Below are 18,504 nucleotides of genomic sequence, written 5' to 3'. Positions count from 1 at the left end.
GGATTAGTATCTGAAATACATAACGAGTTTTTGTGAATCAGTGAAAATCATCCCAATAGAAAAATGGGCAAAAGACACAAACAAAGTATTTCACAGGAGAAGAAACATGAACAGATTAAACTACTGTGATGGTCTGTTCCTTGACTGAGGGATAGCTGCATGGCGCATTCATTTTGTGATGACTCACTGAGTTGTATACTTACAGATACCTATGATTTTAGTGTCTTCTGTGTTTAGTATTTGTCTATGTGTTTATATTACAACACAACATTAAATGGAAAAAGCAAGTTACAGAGAAATATCTATGATATGACACCCTGCCTCCTCTCTCTGCTTCCCTCCTCCCCTCCTTCCTTCCTACTCCCCTCCTTCCATCCTTCTCCTGCTTCCCTCCCTTCTCCCCATCCTTCCTTTCCTCCTGTCCTTCCTTCTCTGCCCTCCTCCTTCCTTCCCTTCCCCTCCCCTTCTTTCCCTCCCACTGCCTTCCCTCCTCCCTTCCTTCCCCCCACCGCCGCCCAGTATTTGAAGGCATGGTGAGAACCAGAAGTCTATGATTTTTTTTTATGGCAGAAATATCTCAAAAGGCAGGAATTCCCCATAGCACTCAGTCCTACTCTGTCCTTTAAAAAATGTAGGAACTGAATCCCAAAGAGGTGAAGTGGCTTGACTAATTAAGTGCAGAGCCGGGAAGAGAAAGATGCCAGCTGACATATGTCTGTCCACCCACCCACTGGACGGATGTTTGTCCAGGCACCACGTGTGCCGGTCCAGTCCTTCGCCAAGACATCACTTTACATTCTTGGGTGTATGAGTGGAGGAGGGATTTATTTGCTGGTGTGGCCTTGTTTCATAAAAAGTAGCAAATACACTGCAATAAGAGAGGTTAGAGTTGGAATTGCTGAACTTCGGAGTGTCAGACTTTCCGGTGGGAGCGGAGGCAACCTTGTGGATTATTTGGCTGTGCCTGTAACATGCGCCGTCGGTGGGCTCTGGAGCAGACCCTGCTGGATGCACCTCACCTGTGTAACTGTGAGGAAGGCGTTGGAGAGACCAGAGGAGCATCTGAAGTCATGGAGCCTGTGGGCAGTGGGTGGGAAAGCCCCTGGTAGTTTATGATGGTAATTCACCGCAACCAACGTGGACAGCACTTCACAGCCTGCTCTTCAGTCACACGGATTCCCCCATTTCGCAGATTGGGGGTCGGAGGCCTACAGAGACCAGACATGCCTATCACCACAAGGCCAGTCAGTGTTGTAGCCAACGCAGGCCGGTTCTCTTGCCTCTAGAGCCCAGGGCAGTGCCCTGCTCTCCCTGCCGTCCTGACAGCTGTGCACTCCTGGGGACAGATAGGAGAGGGCCCTGCCCTCAAGGGGAGCATGCCAGTCTGACTGTCCGATGCATGAGCAGGTGACAGGCCTCTATCCCACTGGGGTGAAATAGCAGACCAGGAGCAGAGAGCAGCCAAGTCAGGGCTCCTTAGGCCCTGCAGGCACCAGCAGACCTCACTGCATGCGGGGCTGCTCCCTGAGGCTCCCCACTGGCCCCATGCCCTGGGTGAAGAGGCTGTTCACGCAGCAGGCTGCTCTCTTTGTGCCAGTGCTGTGTCTGTATCAAAATCCGAGTGATGGTCAGAGCACGTAGCCTGGTCCACGACCAGACAGCCCTGAGCCAGACTTCGGATGACCTTAACTCTTCAACTTTACATTTATTGTCTCTGAAACAGGGTTTCCTCCTCCAATCTACGAAGTTGTAGTTCTCTCCCTTGTGAAGAAACCTTAGACCTAGTTCAAACTCATCCATGTAGGTGGATTGAGAACATAGCCCCCCGCCAGATGTCCCCCGTGACTCAGTGTGACTTGCTGTGCACAGGGACCCCAGCTCCCTCTGCTCCTGGTCCCATCAAGTGGGAGACGAGGTTTGCTTGATCAAATCTGTAAGGTTCAGTCCCCAGAAGGCCTCAGCCATGCCTGGTCTCTCCACACTCGTCCCTTACACCCCAGGGCGCCTGTGGGTACTCGCCATCTTTCTAGAAGGCGCTTACGTGTCCCTGGAAAGAGGAGGCTTTGCTAGGATGCCGAGCCCGTAGCCAGGTCTCCAACCTCTGCAGGCCCCTTACCTGCAGAGTCATCCCGCCCCAGGCACAGTGGGTGCACTCCGTGTCTCACCTCTTATGCCAGTGATGGTGTTTCCTGCGCGGGCTCTTCTCACAGCTTTCTCAGGGGCTTCAATGCATATCTGCTCAGGTCACATACACTGTGCCCAGTGACATTAGGTCATGGGGCAGACATGCCAGGCAGCAGGTGTGGCATCAGTCCCCAGCCCCTGCCTTATTGGGGAGGCTTATAGCTGAATCTGACCCCAGGTCACCACGTCCCCTAGCCTGTGCTCCTCAGGATCCCTAGCCACTACAGCTGCACCTGGAGTGGCCTCTGGGATGCAGCTGGTTCTCCCTTGAGCACGCCCACCTCATGCTGCAGATCAGGGAGCACCCCAGAAGACAGGAGAGGCCTGGGACAGGGGAGAGGGCTCCTTTTAAGTTGCACACACCGTTTCCAGGGGGGAAGGATTAAACCAGACACCCCTGCGGTGCAAATGCTACAGGAGCAGCCGGGAAAGACAGACGTGTGGCAGCTTTGCTGCAGCAACCACACCCTGCATCCCAGCAACTCACACAGCAAAGATTCTACCTCAAAGATGTGACCAACCGGGAGGCCACAGGCTGGTCATGGCTCGGCTCCAGGCTGCAGCTGGGGTCCACACGTGCTGAGCCCCAATCTGGAAGCAGGAGGAGGCTGGACTGACTGGCCAGTGTACCACAAGGCCCTGTTCCCACAGCTGCATCCGCAGGGCACATGGATAGGGGCAGGGGGCTCTCAGGGAGGGGCTGTCTGGGGAGCGGCCATGATCCTCCCTGTACTGGGAATTGGCATTTGGAGTTTATCTTAGCGCTGGGCTAAATTGTTAGGAGAGCGTGCCCAGCTCCTAGAAGGCCAGCAGCAGACCTGCTCCGCTGTTGCCCTGAGGGCTCGTCTCTGAGGGCCCTGGGACGTTGAAAATCTGTGTGCTGTGCCTCTGGCACAGTTGCTTCCTCCCCACCACATTTTTTTGGAGCTGAAGGAGCCCAGATTCTGCATGATGGGACACATGTGGGTGCCTAGTCAAATCCTCGTGTTACTGGGGGATACCAGCCCTATGCCCAGAGGGGCCCCACCCGCCAGTGTCCAGGATGTCCATGGAGGCCCCCGGACTCGCTCCGGACAAGAGTCCAGGGCCGGCACTGGAAGCCTGGGCTGGGACGCGTTTGGCTGGTCTTTCTGTTGGGAGAAGATCAGGAGTTGAGTGTATTTCGCTCTGCCGCGGTGGGGCTCTGTGGGCAAGCCAGGCCTAAGGACAAGGACGTCTCCAGAGGGTGAGAGGATTCCGAGCATTCAGCTGGCCAGCTTCAACTCCCCAGTGTCCAAGTCTGGCCACATCTACCTTTATCTTCTGTTACGTTTAGTTTTTATTTAGGAAGTAAGGCTCAGATAAAATAATTAAAGAAACTGCATTCCAAAGCGCCCCCCTCCCCGCCATAGTCTAGTGGCTGGGGATGGAGGACAAGGGGATAAGGAGCAGCCTGCTCCGACATGGTGGGTGCAGGCGCAAGGTGGCTCCAAACAAGAGCCCCTCGTGCCCGTTAGGCGGCTCTCACATTCGCCCTCCATGGAACCTTCCAGAACTACATTGTGTAATCCTGGAAGTCATAGGAGGAGGCGTGTGGGCCCCGTGAGCAGCCCCCTCCAAGTCACGTCTGCGGTGGGGCGAGGCCCTGCAGGGAAGGCAAGGCTGGCCGTGGGAGTGATCCAGGCCTAGTGCAGGGCTGGGGCCTCACGAGGTTTGCAGAAGGGAGCATCGCATGGATTTCCCACAGATGCTCGTGCGTTCTGAGTAGCAGCTCAGACTTTGAAGCTTGTACAGACCCAGCTGGTTCTGCTCTGTGGTTCTCAGACCCTCCCTGTGGAGCCCAGTGGACCCAGCGGCCTCCACAGGCCATCCCACCCCTCCGCACCGGTCTGCCCAGGCTCATGTGAGAGGGGAAGGCTGACTGGTTTGGGCTGGAGCTGCCAGGGAGCCGAGGAGAGGAATGGCCGTTGGGGCACCTGCCAAATGGCCCATTGGTTTTCCCAGGCCAAGTCCTTGAGTTCTGCTGCGTCTGCCATGTGTCCGCATGGCCTCCTTTATATCTATTTGTACAAAGTTCTGTTACTGCCTTTTTAATTTGGTGTGACTTGTACTCGATGACAATAACCTTCTTAGCTCTCATGTCCCTCCTACCCCCAGCAGTTGACCAAGCTCCACCAGTTGGCCATGCAGCAAACCCCCTTTCCTCCCCTCGGACAGACCAACCCCGCTTTCCCCGGTACGTACCCAGCCGCCCTTTCTGACCTCCTCTCTTCTCACCTGGGGACTTTCTCTTTCTGAACTGTCTTTATTCAGGGCAGTGAGCAGAACAGGTACGGTTCTAGTTTTGACTGCCAAGTGTGTGGCGTTCACACACAGTGGTGTGCACGCTGCTGAGGGCTGGGCGGGGAGGCCTGTCGTGTGCCTCCTGTGGTGGGTTAGTCGCCCCACAGCTGGCAATCTTGTGAAGAGATGTCTGCCCCCCCTGAGGGTCCGTGCCTGCTCTCTGCTGGGGGGCCCTTCCTGCTGAAAACATCCATTTGGCCAGCCCTGGAGTGCATTCTCTCCAGGAGCAAGAGCTCAGGCAAGCAGACAGCAGGAGATGCCCTTCTGCAGGAGGCCTGTGCACATCCCAGGAGTGACACCCACCCAGGACGGCGCCCAGCCCTGCCCTTGGGAAACTGAGATGAGCCAGTCCCCAGCCCAGGGCGCAGTCGCCATCAGTACCCGCTTGGCACAGGGGCGGGGGCGGGCCTTCCCACAGCTGTGTCTGGCCAGCGGGCGTTCATCCCCATGACAGCAGAGCATCGCCTCGGCGGCCGTGGCTGGTGAGAACCCACTGGGCTTGCTGGTCGGCCACGCACACCAGTCAGACTTTGAGCTTCCCTAGTTGAAGTGGTCTTGCTTATCTCCTTGAGGGCAAAACCTTAAATCTGTTTCTTCTTTGCTCTCCAGGAGAAAAGCTGCCTTTACACTCCTCCGAAGAAGCTCAAAATCTGATGGGCCAGTCATCAGGTAAAACAAAACCACACTAAATGGAGGGCAGTCAGGCCAGGAAGACTGCACAGTTGCCCTTACTCGGCTCCAGGTCACCAACCTGGCAGGAGAAGGGGGCAACGGGGCCACTCGCGTCTGCCATGGGGACGGCAAGCGCCTCAGGGAAGGGACAGCCAATGCCATCTGGGGATAGAGCCCGTACGGCCGGCACCAAGTCGACACACGCAGTTCCACCTTCTGTCTCCGTCGCTGCTGGGAGCATGGTGGTGGGTTGTGGGCTCTGACAGTGCTCAGAGCATGGCTGCCCCATCACCCAAAGGCCCCAAACATGGTGGAGCCACTGTCTATGTTGTTGTTGATCCTCCAGTGGCACAGGGTGTGGGGGCCTGCAGTGAAGGATTTACCACGATGTGTGCTTTCCAGGAGGTGTTTATAGGAGCTATGAACACACTCTCAGGAGAAGATGGCTCTGGGCTAGATTGTCCACACCCCCTGCTAATTTGCATTAAAGCGCTCCTGGGAGATCGCACACGCGGGCAGTGCGTGGATTTGTAGATCCTATTTCCCAGGGCCTGGAGCGATGGGTGTGGCTTACTGACATGGTCGTTTGGGAGTGAAGCCACTGTACGTGCGTGGCCTGGGTGTAGTGGGTTCCCCATGAGGGAGGTGCCCATTCTCTCATCCCTACCTGGGCCTCTTGAAATCCTGGATCAGAGCAGAAGAGTGATTTCTGCTAAAAGGGAAATGCGGGAGATGAGCTTGTCCAGCTGGTGTTAGTTTCTACCCCCATTGGTGTGTTCTGGGCCCCAGGGCACCACTGAGGCTGGAGGAAGTCCTGAGATTTCCCCACGGGCCGCCTCTGCCCCTCAAGCATCCCTTGGGACCGTTAGGTGTGCACCACAGAGAGTGGGGGGCATCTCTCCAGGCCAAGATGTGGGCTCTGATGCTCCTCACACTCATGCTGGGTTCCATCTCAGTGCAGCCTTTGATGAAGTTAATGCAGAATTTAATGAATGAAAATTAGAGAAAAACATTTATAGAATGTTTTTTTGTTGAGGAAATGGATACCAACCCTTACAAAGTTACATATCTAGGTGATAACACACGTGTCTGCACAGCCCTCTGCAGTTTATAATGTGATTTCATATAATTACCCAGCAATGGTCTGCTGGAGATGGCCTGGGGACCCCAAGGGCCTGGCTTGCCCGGAGCCCACAGACACCACCCCTACCCCTGCCCAGCTGTCTACTCCCCCTGCCACGGCCCCTCCCAGCACAGACTTCAGTGCCTCAGTGACATGGTACGTGTATGCACATGGCCTTGTTAAGACATCCCTGTTATGACCTCCCTCCCCAAGACTCCATGGGACCCACAGCACATGCACATGTGTACGCACATGTCCCACCACAGCAGGTTAAGTAGGGTAGGCAGTGACGAGAGGTGTTTGCTTGTTTAACATCCCCCTGAAGGCCGATGTCAGTGTTGCTTCCAGAGCAGGCTCGGGTTTGTTTGGGGGAAACATTACTCACATCACAGTGCAAGAAACATCATCATCTCAGAGAGGGATACTCACTACTGGGCTACATAGTCCTGAGATACATGAATGTGAGTTTTAAACAGATACGTCTTCCAATTATTTAATTTCAGTACCCACTTAAAAAGAAACCTCATACTTCCCTCCCCTCCATCAAAATAAACCAAGATGAACAGATGTGACGAGGCTTTATGTCCATCCCAAAGTTCCTGTCCTGAGTTCCTGTCCAGGACTCAGGACTAAGGAGTTCTCTTAAATGACATTTTAAATGTCACTGTTTATGGAATGTGTATAGATGGTCGAACAACCAAATAATTGTATTGCAACTATCTTTATTAAAAGAAAATAAAGGGGCCGGCCCCATGGCATAGTGGTTGAGTCCAGCCGGCTCTGCTTTGGCAGCCTGGGTTCATGGGTTTGGATCCCGGGCAGAGACCTACACCACTCGTCAAGCCATGCTGTGATGACAGCCCACATACAAAATAGAGGAAGATTGGCACAGATGTTAGCTCAGGGCTAATCTTCCTCAAGCAAAAAAAGAGGAAGATTAGCAACACATGTTAGCTCAGAGCCAGTGTTCCTCACCCAAAAAGAAGAGGGAAAGAAGATAAATAATGGAAACTCTAAGTTTAGATATATGAAAGAAAAATAACAGACAATTTGGGATGAATTGGTTCATTCAGCAGATGCCAACTGAGTCCCCATGCTCGACAGGCCGCCAGAACAACGCCACCCTCATAGGGTCACTCATGACAGGGGGACCAATGATGGAGGTGCATCTGGTTTCGGGGACACAAATGCTGTGGAGGAAGAGGCAGGAATAGGGGTGGGGGATGTGGGTGGGTGGGGAGAGGAGATTGTGCATAGGCCAGCCTGAGGTCAGGGGTCGAGGAGAGCAAGGCAGAGGTTGGGGCAGCAAAGACCATGTGGCTGAACACAGGGCTAAGGGGCAGGGGACGCTGTAAGGAAGCAGGAGCCCGTCGGCAGGTTTTGAGCAGTCTTGAAGGCATCTGACCTACATTTTGTCAGGACCTCTCTGAGCCGTGTGGAGATTGGACTGAGGGACAAGGACAGAGACAGGGACCAGTGAGGGAGAAGTGTGGGGTAGGAAGAGGGCTCAGGTTCTAGAAGATTCTGAAGGTACATGAGCCGGGTCTGTGATAGTTGACTGTGAGTGGAGAGAAGAGGTGAAGCCCAGAGCTCCAGGGTCTGGACTGAGCTGCGGGCCCCGAACTGCCAGGACCACGTGGGAGGGAAGAGCAGGGTCTCAGCTGTGGACTTTGAATTTGAGATGCCTCCTGACAAGGAGCTGGAAGCATTGAGTACAAGGGAGCCTGTCCGCCTTGGTGTTTGTCCCTGCTGGTGCCCCCGTCACAGCGCATCGTGTATTTTGTTGTCACTGTTTCCAAAGCAAGTGTAGATCTTGTCCTTGAACTCTTGAGAAGCTGTCTTTGATTTGGTAGGTCCTAAGCTGAGATTTGTAAAGATAAAAATTGGGCGCATAGTGACAAATTGTGCCTGTCTCTTCATCTTCAGCGTAGGATGCACATATAGAAATGCACAGTCTTCCAGTCGTCCTAGCAGTTTAGTTTTCAATCAATGAAATTATCAGGTCTCCCTGCTCCAAACTGGAAGAGTTGCACAGTGGGCCTGGGCCCCAGAGCTGGGCTGTGCAGGGGCCTTTGGGCAGAGCTGGATCAGTAGTGAATAAGAGGCAGCTGATGCCGCAGGGGGGCGGGTGGTCTGCAGAGGAGGCCGTGCGCTATTGGGTCTGGGAGAGGGAAGAGCAGAGGGGACCGAGCACAGAGGGAGAGTGGGCAGCCAGGGTTCATATGACCAGCACAGCCTGTGCCCTGGGCATGCCAAGGAGGCCCCAAGGCACAGGCCATGCCCCAAGAGCCGCTTAGCACAGGGCTTCCTGGGGTGTCTGTGAAGGGTGTCACGAGAGGTTATAGAAGACGGCAGGGGAGTAAAATCATGATGTGTCCAAAACGAAAAAGTGAAACATCATTCTGCTTGGGTTTCTCTTTCCCTGTTTTGAGAGAAGCTGGGACTCAGGAGTTGGGTTGCCGTTTGGGACTGAGAGCTCACAGAGCCCTGGGCCGCCAGCTATGCTGACCTTCACCCTCGGGCCAGCCCCTGGCCCTGCCCTGCCTGTGTGGGCCAAGTGTGGGTCAGGCGCCAGGGTGCATACATGAGCAGCCTTCTGCCAGCCTAACCATGTCCCCTTGGTATACCCAGGTTTGGACGCCAGCCCCCCGGCCAGCACTCACGAGCTCACCATTCCCAATGATGTGAGTATGCCCAGAGCCCTCACCCACCCCTTACTCTACTGTATGACCTCTCCCTCTCCCTTCCCACGTTAAGCAGTTTAATGCCCAGGAAAGTTATGTGAAGTCATACCTAAGATACCAGACAAGAAAGGAGCCAACGGGGCTTCAGAGTTTCTTCAGAATTTAGATGCCATAGCTTGCTGGGAAGGCTGAGGGCCCCCACTGACCCTGTCTGAAGGCACTGCCCTGGTTCAGGGTGAGCCCTTGAAGAACGGATGACCCAGGAATGCTCTAGAGTAGACTGGTCCCGTGTGCCCTGGGCCTCTGGAGGGTTTGGGATTCTCTGTGAGTCTGTTCCAACAGGATGTCAAGATATTGCAGGTTGGTCTGGATCCCTGTATCTAGTGCCCACTGTCTGTTCCTGTTAGCTGAGGGTGTGGCCTTACGAGCTCCCCTCCACACGTTCAGTCCTCCCTAGCACCATCCTCTAAATCCTTGGATTATCCTAAGAATGCTGACTCCAGTCCCCAGACAAAGACACCAGGGCAGGTGTGGGCCACATGAACTGGAAGGGCCACTGGAGCAGCACAGAGAGGCCACCACATGGAGACGCTGCCTTTCTGACTCACGTGTCTATTGGCCTTTTCCATCCCAGAACTGAGGCCTTCAGGAACCTTCAGTGCTTTGCCCCTCACACCAGCAATGTGGGAAACGCTAGCCCTGCCTCCTCCCTTCACATAGACTAACCACAGGAAGCACAGACTCCTGACTTCAAGGGGATGGCCCATCCTGAGTGTGGAAGGAGATGGGCCATAGGGCAGGAGGAACAGAGGCAGAAGAGAGGTGAGGGGCACCCAGAGGAGAGGACTTTCCAGAAGAGACCATCCTTATCAGGCTCCTCATGCCAGCTGCAGGCTAGCTCCTGCACAGGCCAGTGGTGCCTGTCCCAGGCCTCCTGCATAGGGCCCCTGCCCCTCAAAGGGGGAGGGTCTCTGCCTCCAAGGGCTCCTGACACTGTCCTCTCACTGTGGATCATCCTTGAGCAGCGTGGCTCCAGGCAGCCTCCAGAGTCTTCTCACCCAGGTGATAAATGCGAGTGCCACACTCTACCCTGTGGGTTTCCTCTTTTGTAGCCTTTTCCTTAAATCACTGTTTCACCAACACCAGGTATCTTGCTCTTGGCCAAGGCTTCATTTTAAAGCTGAAATGAACCTAAAAGACAAGAGAATGAAGCTTGTTTGGAGCTGATGCACCTATTTCCTGTGGCCCCCTCCCAGCCCTTCGCTGCCACCCCTCCTCCTGGAGGAGCTCCTCAGAAGGATCTGGATCCTTTCTTTGTTGGATCCATGTGCCCTGCAGAGCACAGCCCTTGATCCTTCCTGGGAGAAAGATCTGGCTGTGGGCGGGAGGTGGAGGAAGCTGAGCAGCTGGGGACGGGTTTCTCTGCACATTTGGAGAGACTGTGTTATGGTCTAGTGAGGCAGCTGGTCTAACCTAGGAAAGGAGCAGAACTGGAACTCTGGGGGTCACCTCAGGGACAAGAGCTAGTTCAGACGCTCCTGTGTCCCCAGTGAGCTGCTGTCATCATGTAGGTTCAGTCGTTTCCATTTGGAAATGGATGTCCCTCCTGCACCTCTGGCCCAGCTCCTCCATCCAGCACCTCGCGGCATAATTGCAGAAGCGTGCTCCCAACACTGCTGACGCCCTTGGCCAGGCTACCTCGCCTGTCACCACACGGGAGGTGGGATTGGAAGCCCGCCCCCCTGGCCCCACTTGTCCTGCCTCTTCTTTCCGTGCTCGCTCTCAGAGCTCTCATCAGCGGCCCCTGTGTAAATGAAGGGAAAAGTGAGAGGTGCCTGCCATCCTCCGTGGAGGCTTCTCTGGGGTCCGAGTTGTCCCCACACAGCAGGGTGGGCTGCGAGGGGCCTACTCAGCCGCAGCTCTGCTGCCATAGAGAGATAGTCTAGGCCTCAGGCTGCAATCCGGCCCCACCGTGGCTGTTCCTGAGTCCTGGGGAGGCCCCGGCACTTGTCCCTCTTACTGTTTCATTCTCAGTGACCACCTGCTCCTTCAGAGGGCCAGAGGCCAAAGCATCCCATCTTTAAACAGAGGTCACATGATGGGAAGGAAAGGGAACATCTGATGTCCTTAGAATTTCATCCAAGTTCATTGAAAGACAGGTTTCAGGCAGCAGTGAGCTTTACTCTGGCTTCAAACAAATATCCCACTACCCTGAGGATGCAGCCAAGAAGACATTAACATGGCCTCAGCCTTTCTGCTGACATCAGGCCTCCAAAGGACACCAGGAGAGGTGACCAGCTGCGTGGCTCTCACTGGTCTCTTGATTTGTTGGGACTTCGTGCAGCAGGGCACCAAGCAGAGCCCAGGTGCCACAGCTCCCATCCCTCCAGCAGGAAGGTGGGCACACGCTCATGCCTTCCCTCCCGGGGTGGCCAGTGCCTCTTCCTTCCAGAAGCACGGAGTTTGTGGCATAGGGTGGAGACCAAGGCTGGGCCTGTCCCCACAGGCTTCCCGGAGGGCTCTGCGCACTCTCCACTCAGGGCTGCCATGGGCTGTTCTCTAAGAAATCCCTGCCTCCTTTTTTTTAGCTAATAGGCTGTATAATTGGACGCCAAGGGACCAAAATCAATGAAATTCGACAGATGTCTGGAGCTCAGATCAAAATTGCCAATGCCACGGAGGGGTCATCAGAGCGCCAGATAACCATCACAGGGACCCCAGCCAACATCAGCCTTGCCCAGTACCTCATCAATGCCAGGTGAGTGCTCATGGAGCCCACCATCAGCAAGCGTCACTGGTCCAACAGGAGGCTCAGAGGGACTGGCTAGCCATGGCCAGGAGCATGGACAGCGTCCTGCCTCCCTCTGGGGGCTTCTCTTGTGTGGCTGGGCTTGTGGGTGGAATGTGATGGAGAGAGTCTCTATGTAGACAGGGACCCCACACCCTCCTCTGCACTTTTACACTGAAGAGTCTCTAGTGAGGGCCTAGGTGGTAATAGAAGAGAGCATTTCCAGGGTGGCTACACGGTCCGGGGCCTCAGGTCAACCACATGCTTGGGTTAAGTGAAAGGGTATGTAGCATAAAGTGTTATGTAGTTTCAGACAACACATTACTAGATCATTCTGCTTTCACATGTCCTGTGATTGGTTATAAAGATCCCCCACCCAGACGCTTGCTGAGCATCGTATCAGGGAAGTGTGTGAGCGTCAGAGGTCATGCTGCTGGGGGAGGTGAGGTCCTGCTGCAGGGCCATGGCACACAGCAAGGAGCCCGAGAGCCAGGGATGACACTCCTGGCCATGCCTGGGCCACCACTTCAGCCTCCCTGCCAGGGGCATGTCAGTGAACACTGGGTGACCACACCTGGGGAGATGGGACCGAGCAGGAGGATGGGAAGGGGCCCCTGTCTTCCCTCCACCAGGGGCCAGACCCTCCTCCCTAACCCAGAAGGTCAAGCCAGGCTCGCAGGAGGTCAGGTGGACTGGGGAGGCAGCCCCCCGTGGGCACTGTGACTTCGGTGCCCCTCCCCAACTGGTCACCATAGAAATGGTTGTGCTTGTCCACGTGCTTATCGTCATGCCCCTGATGTGGTGACAGGCACGTGGCCCTTGTGGGCAGGGAAGGAAGATCCTGTGGATCTGGTCCCTGGTGTGTCCTCCCCACTCTGCTTGGCTTTGGTTTCCAGCTCACAGCCACTGAACAGTGACCTGGGCTGACCTGTCACGATAAAGAGGGAGGAAAGTGCAAAGCCTGTGAGAATGCCGCAGAGCGACAGCTGTTGTTTCTAATCCCGCTTTATGAGAACGTGGTGACCTGTCCCACCCTGTCTTTGTATCTTCCAGGCTGACGTCTGAGGTCACTGGGATGGGCGCACTCTAATCCTGCCCAGCGTCCTCTACTCCGTGAACCCTGACCTCCACCCAGCTCGCACACTCTGTACAGACCGCCTGCCCTTCGTCCATATATAAATAGAGGTTTTCTTTACTAACAGAAGTATCTATGCCCTAGAGATCTGCACACACCAACAAAGCCCGTCAATACTCATATCTGTATGTGAGGTCCGGGCTCTGTCCCTGATTCTGCTCTGTACTTTAATTTATGCTCCGCTCTGTTGATGCATTGGCATGCAGTGTTACTTATTTTAAACGCTTTGGGGGCATTCCCATCTGTGACATTCTAGAAACATTGTTCTTTAGTGTCAGTGTACCTGTTTTAAGAGTTGGTTTGCCATTTTGACAGCATTTCCTCAGCGTCTCCTACGCCGTCTAGAACCGTGGTTGCTTTGAGCTGCTCCCCACTCACCTGCCCCACCTGCTGACCTTGTTCCCTCGCAGCCTGTGCTGGTCTTGGCTCACGTGTCCACGTGGGTCTTGTGCAGAGTGCGCCTTTCCCCTTGTGGCCAAGGAAGGAGAATGGAGAGCGCAGGGTCCTGACCTGAGGCGCAGGGTGAAGTAGGGGTGCTGGGGCCCTGACTTCACAGGGACGTCACGTGCTGGGGAGGCACGCATGGCCCCCGGGGGGCTTCTGGGGGCCTGGAGAGTGTGGAGTGGCCAGGAAGCGCCTATACACCATGTCAGAGTTCAATAAATGTCGTGGGCTGCCCCCACTGGCTCTGCCTCCTCTCTGTGCCCCCTCTCACGCACGCATGCACACTTGCACACACACGCACCTGTGAGGCCGGGCCCCGGGCTGGCCTGCTGCCTGAAGAAGCCACTCTTTCTCCCTCGAGCTAAGGTTTCCCCCTCTGCCTCCAGACCCTTTTAAGTGTTTGACTCGCACGAGTCGTTCTAGTTTTACTTTTGCAAAACTGCCTCAAGTGATAATAATGAAAACTCTGTTCTATCCTGGTGCCAAAGTGCCAGTTTCTAATTTGCAGAACTGTCCTCTCCCACTGCCACCATGGGCGTGGGAGGCCGGACAGTGCATGGTGAACCCAGGGGCTTCCCCGCGTGGAGCGTGTGCACCTCACACCGTTCACGGAACTGTTTGCTTGGCTCACTTTGCAACAGACAGGCTGCTCAGCTGTGCTCACCTTTAAGGTGCCCACTGTGCCCCTTCTGGACGCTGAAGCCCTGGGTGGGACACAGGCCCAGGCACGGGCAGCCTCCCTCAGGGCAAGCAACAAAGGACCCTGCCCGAGGTAGAGTGGAGTCTGAAAGGGAGGCAGAGACCCACAGCCTCTCCCAGAACCCATCAAGCATCCAGGGCCGGGGATGGCCTGCCCACAATGCCCGCCTCTCAGCAGGAGTCCCCTTCCTGCCTGCCCTGAGTGGAAGCTGCCCTGCCTCCCAGACTCTGACCGGGCCTCAGGGGCTCACCCTGTGTGCCCAGGTTGCCTGGACAGATTCTGCCAGTCCTCCCCACGGTCCCCTGGTCGAGGTTGGGTGGGCAGCATAGCAATGCCTGACCACACCACACACTCAGTGGTTTAGGGCCTCACGGTCCGCTCATGCACCCACTGGACACATCAGCCATGTGGCCACCACCGCTCAGGGCCCAGGAGGCAGCAGGGATGTGGCGAACACAGGCCTTCCTCTGGGCGCCTCTGTCAGCAGATGGCCAGTAGACAGGGTGAGTAGGTGCCTTAGAAAGAGAGAGATGCTGTGGAAATAAGGTAAGGGCAGCAGCGAGGAGGGCATTGGAAGTGCAGTATTAAGTGGGTGGCAAGGTGGGCCCTGGAGAAGCTGCAGGCAGAGGCAGACCTAAGGGGAGATGTTAGCTGTGCTCCACACTGGAGAAGAACAGCAGGTGGAGGGGTGGCCAGAGCCAGGGCTGGAGCACCGGAGTTGGTGCAGGTAACAAGAGGAGAGCAGGAGGGCGCAGGAGGATGGGGTGGGGCGGCTGAGTGCTGGAGGCTGCAGGAGCTGACGGAAGGTGGGGCTCAGGTGGAGCGTCGGGTTCTGAAAGCCTGTTGAAGAAAGGACTTGCAGGATTCCCGACAGACGGGATGTGGGCTTTGAAAGAAAGAGGGTCCAGGGGGATGGACACGAAGGCTCTCGGTCTGAGCTCTGGAAAGACGACTTGCCCTCTGTGAGGGTGGGGAAGACGGGAGCTCAGGTTGGGACTGGTGGGGTTGAGATACGCTGGCCTCACTGTGGAGGTGTGGGCTCTGAGGTCTGCGGTTTGAGAGCAGTCTGGGTGGGAGACCTAGAAGCAGCAGCCCAGCAGCCATTTGGGGTGCACTGAGGGAGCTCCACACAGGGAGTCAGGAAAGAGGGTTCTGCACCTGTGCTGACCGCCTCGGGGCCCAGCGTGAGGCCTGGACAGGATGCTGTGTGTTGGGCATGTCACTTGCCCCAGGTGATGCCTGGCACCCTGAGCAGCTGAGCCCCCAGGGAGCGGCCACAACCACAGGGAGGAGCTATGAGTCAGGGCAGGCTCACACTTGAGTGTTGACAAATCACACTGCTATGAACACTCGTATACAAGCCTGTATGGATGCATGCTTTCATTTTCCTGGGTAAATACCTATGGCTGAAATGACTGGATCATGTGATAGGTATATGTTTAACTTTTTAAGAAACTTCTAAACTTTTCTAAAGTGGTTGTACAATTTTACATTCTCTCCACAGTGCATGGGAGTTGCAGTTACTCCACATCCTCAGCAACATTTGGTACGCCCAGTCTTTTTAACTGTAGCCATCCTAGTGGATGTGAAATGGTATCTCACTGTGGTTTTAATTGGCATTTCCCTTATCACTAATGATGTTGAGCATCTTTTCATGGGCTTATTTGCCATCTGTACCCTCTTTGCTGAAGTGTTTGTTCAAATCTTTTGCCCATTTTTTAATTTGGTTTTCTTATTATTGAGTTTTGAGAGTTCTTTATATATTCAGGATGTGAGACTTTTATCAGATATTTGCCTTGCAAATATTTTCTTCCAGTCTGTGGCTTGTCTTTTCATTCTCTCAATGATGTCTTTTGAAGAGCAGAAGTTTATAAGTTTGATGAAGTCCATATTACCAATTTGTTCTTTTATGGATTGTGCTTTTAGTGTCATATCTAAGAAATCTTTGACTAACTCAAGATCACACAGATTGTCTCGTATGTTTTCTTCTAGAAGTTTTGTAATTTTATTCCCCTACTAAATTGCCTTTACACCTTTATCAAAAATCAGTTCTCCATATTTATGCAGGTTTATTTCTGGTATCTATTCTGTTCTGTTGATCTATTTGTCTATCTTTATGCCAACACCACAGAGTCTTGATTACCATAGCCTTATAATAAGTCTTCGGATCAGGTAGTGTTAGTCCTCCAATGTTGTTCTTCTTTTCCAAAGTTGTTTTGACTATTCTAGGTCCTTTTTGTATTTCCGTGTAAATTTTAGAATCAGCTGGTAATTTTCAACAACAACAAAAATGCTGGGGTTTTGATTGGGATGGTGTGGAACCTACTGATTAATTTCATGATAATTGACAGCTTAACAATATGGAGTCATTTGACCCATGAACAAGGTATATCTCTCCATTTATTTATGTCTTATTTAATTTCTTTCAGCAGTGTTTTGGAGTTCTCAGTGAACAGGTTTGCAGATCTTTTGTCAGCCTTATCCTGAAGTATTTCGTATGTGCTATACTGTTTTAAACTGCTTTAACTTTACAATTGTTCATTGCTAATATATAGAAATACAATTGATTTGTGTCTATTTATCTTGTATCTGACAACCTGTGCAACTCAGTATAATTGTGGATTTGTCTGTTTCTCCTTGCAGTTCTATCCATTTTAGATTTGTTTTGAAACTCTATTGTAAGATGCATAAATGTTTAGTATTTTTATGTCCTCCAGATCAACTGACTTCTTTATTATTATGAAATTGCCTTCTTTATTTCTAGTACTATTCTTTTCTGATATCTACTTTGTCTGATATTAACATAACCACTCTAGCTTTCTTTAGATTAGTGTTAGCATGGTATGTTTTTTCCATCCTTTTACTTTTAACTTATTTGTGTCTTATTTAAAATTAATTTCTTGTGGGTCTGGGGGTTTTTAATCCAATCTGATGATCTCTCCCTTTCCATTGGGATATTTAGATCATTTACATTCAATGTGATTCTTGATATGTTTAGAGTTAAGTCTATCATATAGCTGTTTGTTTCCTATTTGTCCCACATATTCTTTATTCTCTTTTTCTTCATTTTCTGACTGTTTCTGGATTCACTTAGTATTTTTATGATTCCATTATATCTCCTTTGTTGGCTTATTAGCTATAACTCTTTATTTTGTTATTTTTAATTTAGGGTTTGTACACTTTTCACAATCTACTTCAAGTGATATACCACTTCACATATGGTATAAGAACCTTAAAAGAGTATACTTTCATCTCTCCCCTCCTGGCCTTTGTACTATTGTCGCACATTTTACTTATACATATGTTATAAACTTTATGTTACATTGTTATTATTTTTGTGTAAAAATTTATCTATTTTTAAAAGAGATTTATCTAAGAAAAAAATCTTACATATTTACGCATATAGTTACCATTTTCAGTGCTTTTCATTTCTTTGTGTAGATCCAGATTTCTGCCTAGTATCATTTTCCTTCTGCCTGAAGGACATTCTTTAACATTTCTTATAGTGCAGGTCTGCTGGTGGTGAATTCTTTCAAGTATTATATGTGTGAAAATATCTTTATTTAATCTTTGTTTTTGAAAGAATTTTTTCTGGGTTTAGAATCCCTGTTTGACAGGTTTGTTTGGGTTTTGTTTGTTCAATGCTTTAAAAATGTTAATGTCCACTGTCTTCTCACTTGCATTGTTTCCAACAAGAAATCTGTAGTTGTTCTTATCTTTGTTTCTCTGATGTAATGTGTCTCTTTTTTTACTGGCTGCTTTAAGATTTTTCTCTTTATCGGTAGTTTTGAGCCATTTGATTATGGTGTGCCTTGGTATACTTTTCTCCTGTATCTTGTGCTTGGGATTTCTTGAGCTGCTGGAACCTACTTGGGTTGATAGTTTTCATCAAATTGGGGAATTTTTCAGCCATTATTTCTTCAAATATATTTCCTGCCCCCCACCTCACCTCCTCTTCTCCTTCAAGGTCTCCAATTACACATTTATTAGACCACTTGAAGTTGTCCCACAGCTCAGTGCTGCTCTTTTTATTTTTTTTAATTCTTTTTTCTCTGAGTGTTTCATTTTGGATAGTTTATAGAGATGCTTTCAAGTTCATCATCTTTTCTACTGGAATGACCAATCTGCCATTCCCTCTAATCCTTCCAGATGGTTCTTTTCCTTTCCTTGAGTACTTCCCTTACACACATGCATTGATCAGGACTCTGGTGAATGCTGAAGAGGGGCCCTCTGCAGATCTGAGGTTCTTTCTCTCTCTGCAGTTCTGTCCTTCCCAGTATTCTCTCCTGCAAACTCTCACTGCCTTGATCTCACCAGAGTTTTAGTTAAGTCTCCTCAGTTAAGGGAATCCTACAAGCTTTGCCTGCACTCTCTCTGCCTGCACCACAACCTGGACACTCTCAAGGCAGTTAACTGGGACAGTTGTAGGGCTTATCTGGTTTGTTTCCTCTT

The 18,504-nt window shown here is 52.1% G+C and overlaps 1 protein-coding gene across 22 annotated transcripts in view; it reads left to right on the top strand.

Moving 5' to 3' along the window:
- Window positions 1–16,768, top strand: part of PCBP3 (poly(rC) binding protein 3) — a 265,412-nt gene extending 248,644 nt beyond the window's left edge. For 15 of the 22 annotated variants that reach the window (XM_087417909.1, XM_087417919.1, XM_087417921.1 and 12 more), the window contains 5 exons: window positions 4,321–4,399; window positions 5,116–5,175; window positions 8,933–8,985; window positions 11,574–11,743; window positions 12,827–16,768. In XM_087417909.1, coding sequence (XP_087274035.1) covers window positions 4,321–4,399; window positions 5,116–5,175; window positions 8,933–8,985; window positions 11,574–11,743; window positions 12,827–12,863 — 399 coding nt within the window. In that variant the 3' untranslated portion in view covers window positions 12,864–16,768. The remainder of the gene's footprint in view (window positions 1–4,320; window positions 4,400–5,115; window positions 5,176–8,932; window positions 8,986–11,573; window positions 11,744–12,826) is intronic. The other 7 variants (XM_087417901.1, XM_087417903.1, XM_087417918.1 and 4 more) reach the window with 3 other exon arrangements.
- Window positions 16,769–18,504: the final 1,736 nt, after the last annotated feature.

This window comes from Ceratotherium simum, chromosome 27 (genome assembly GCF_057802395.1).
Source record: "Ceratotherium simum simum isolate JZ-2026a chromosome 27, ASM5780239v1, whole genome shotgun sequence".
Taxonomy (NCBI): domain Eukaryota; kingdom Metazoa; phylum Chordata; class Mammalia; order Perissodactyla; family Rhinocerotidae; genus Ceratotherium; species Ceratotherium simum.
This window is presented reverse-complemented; position numbering and strand designations above follow the sequence as displayed.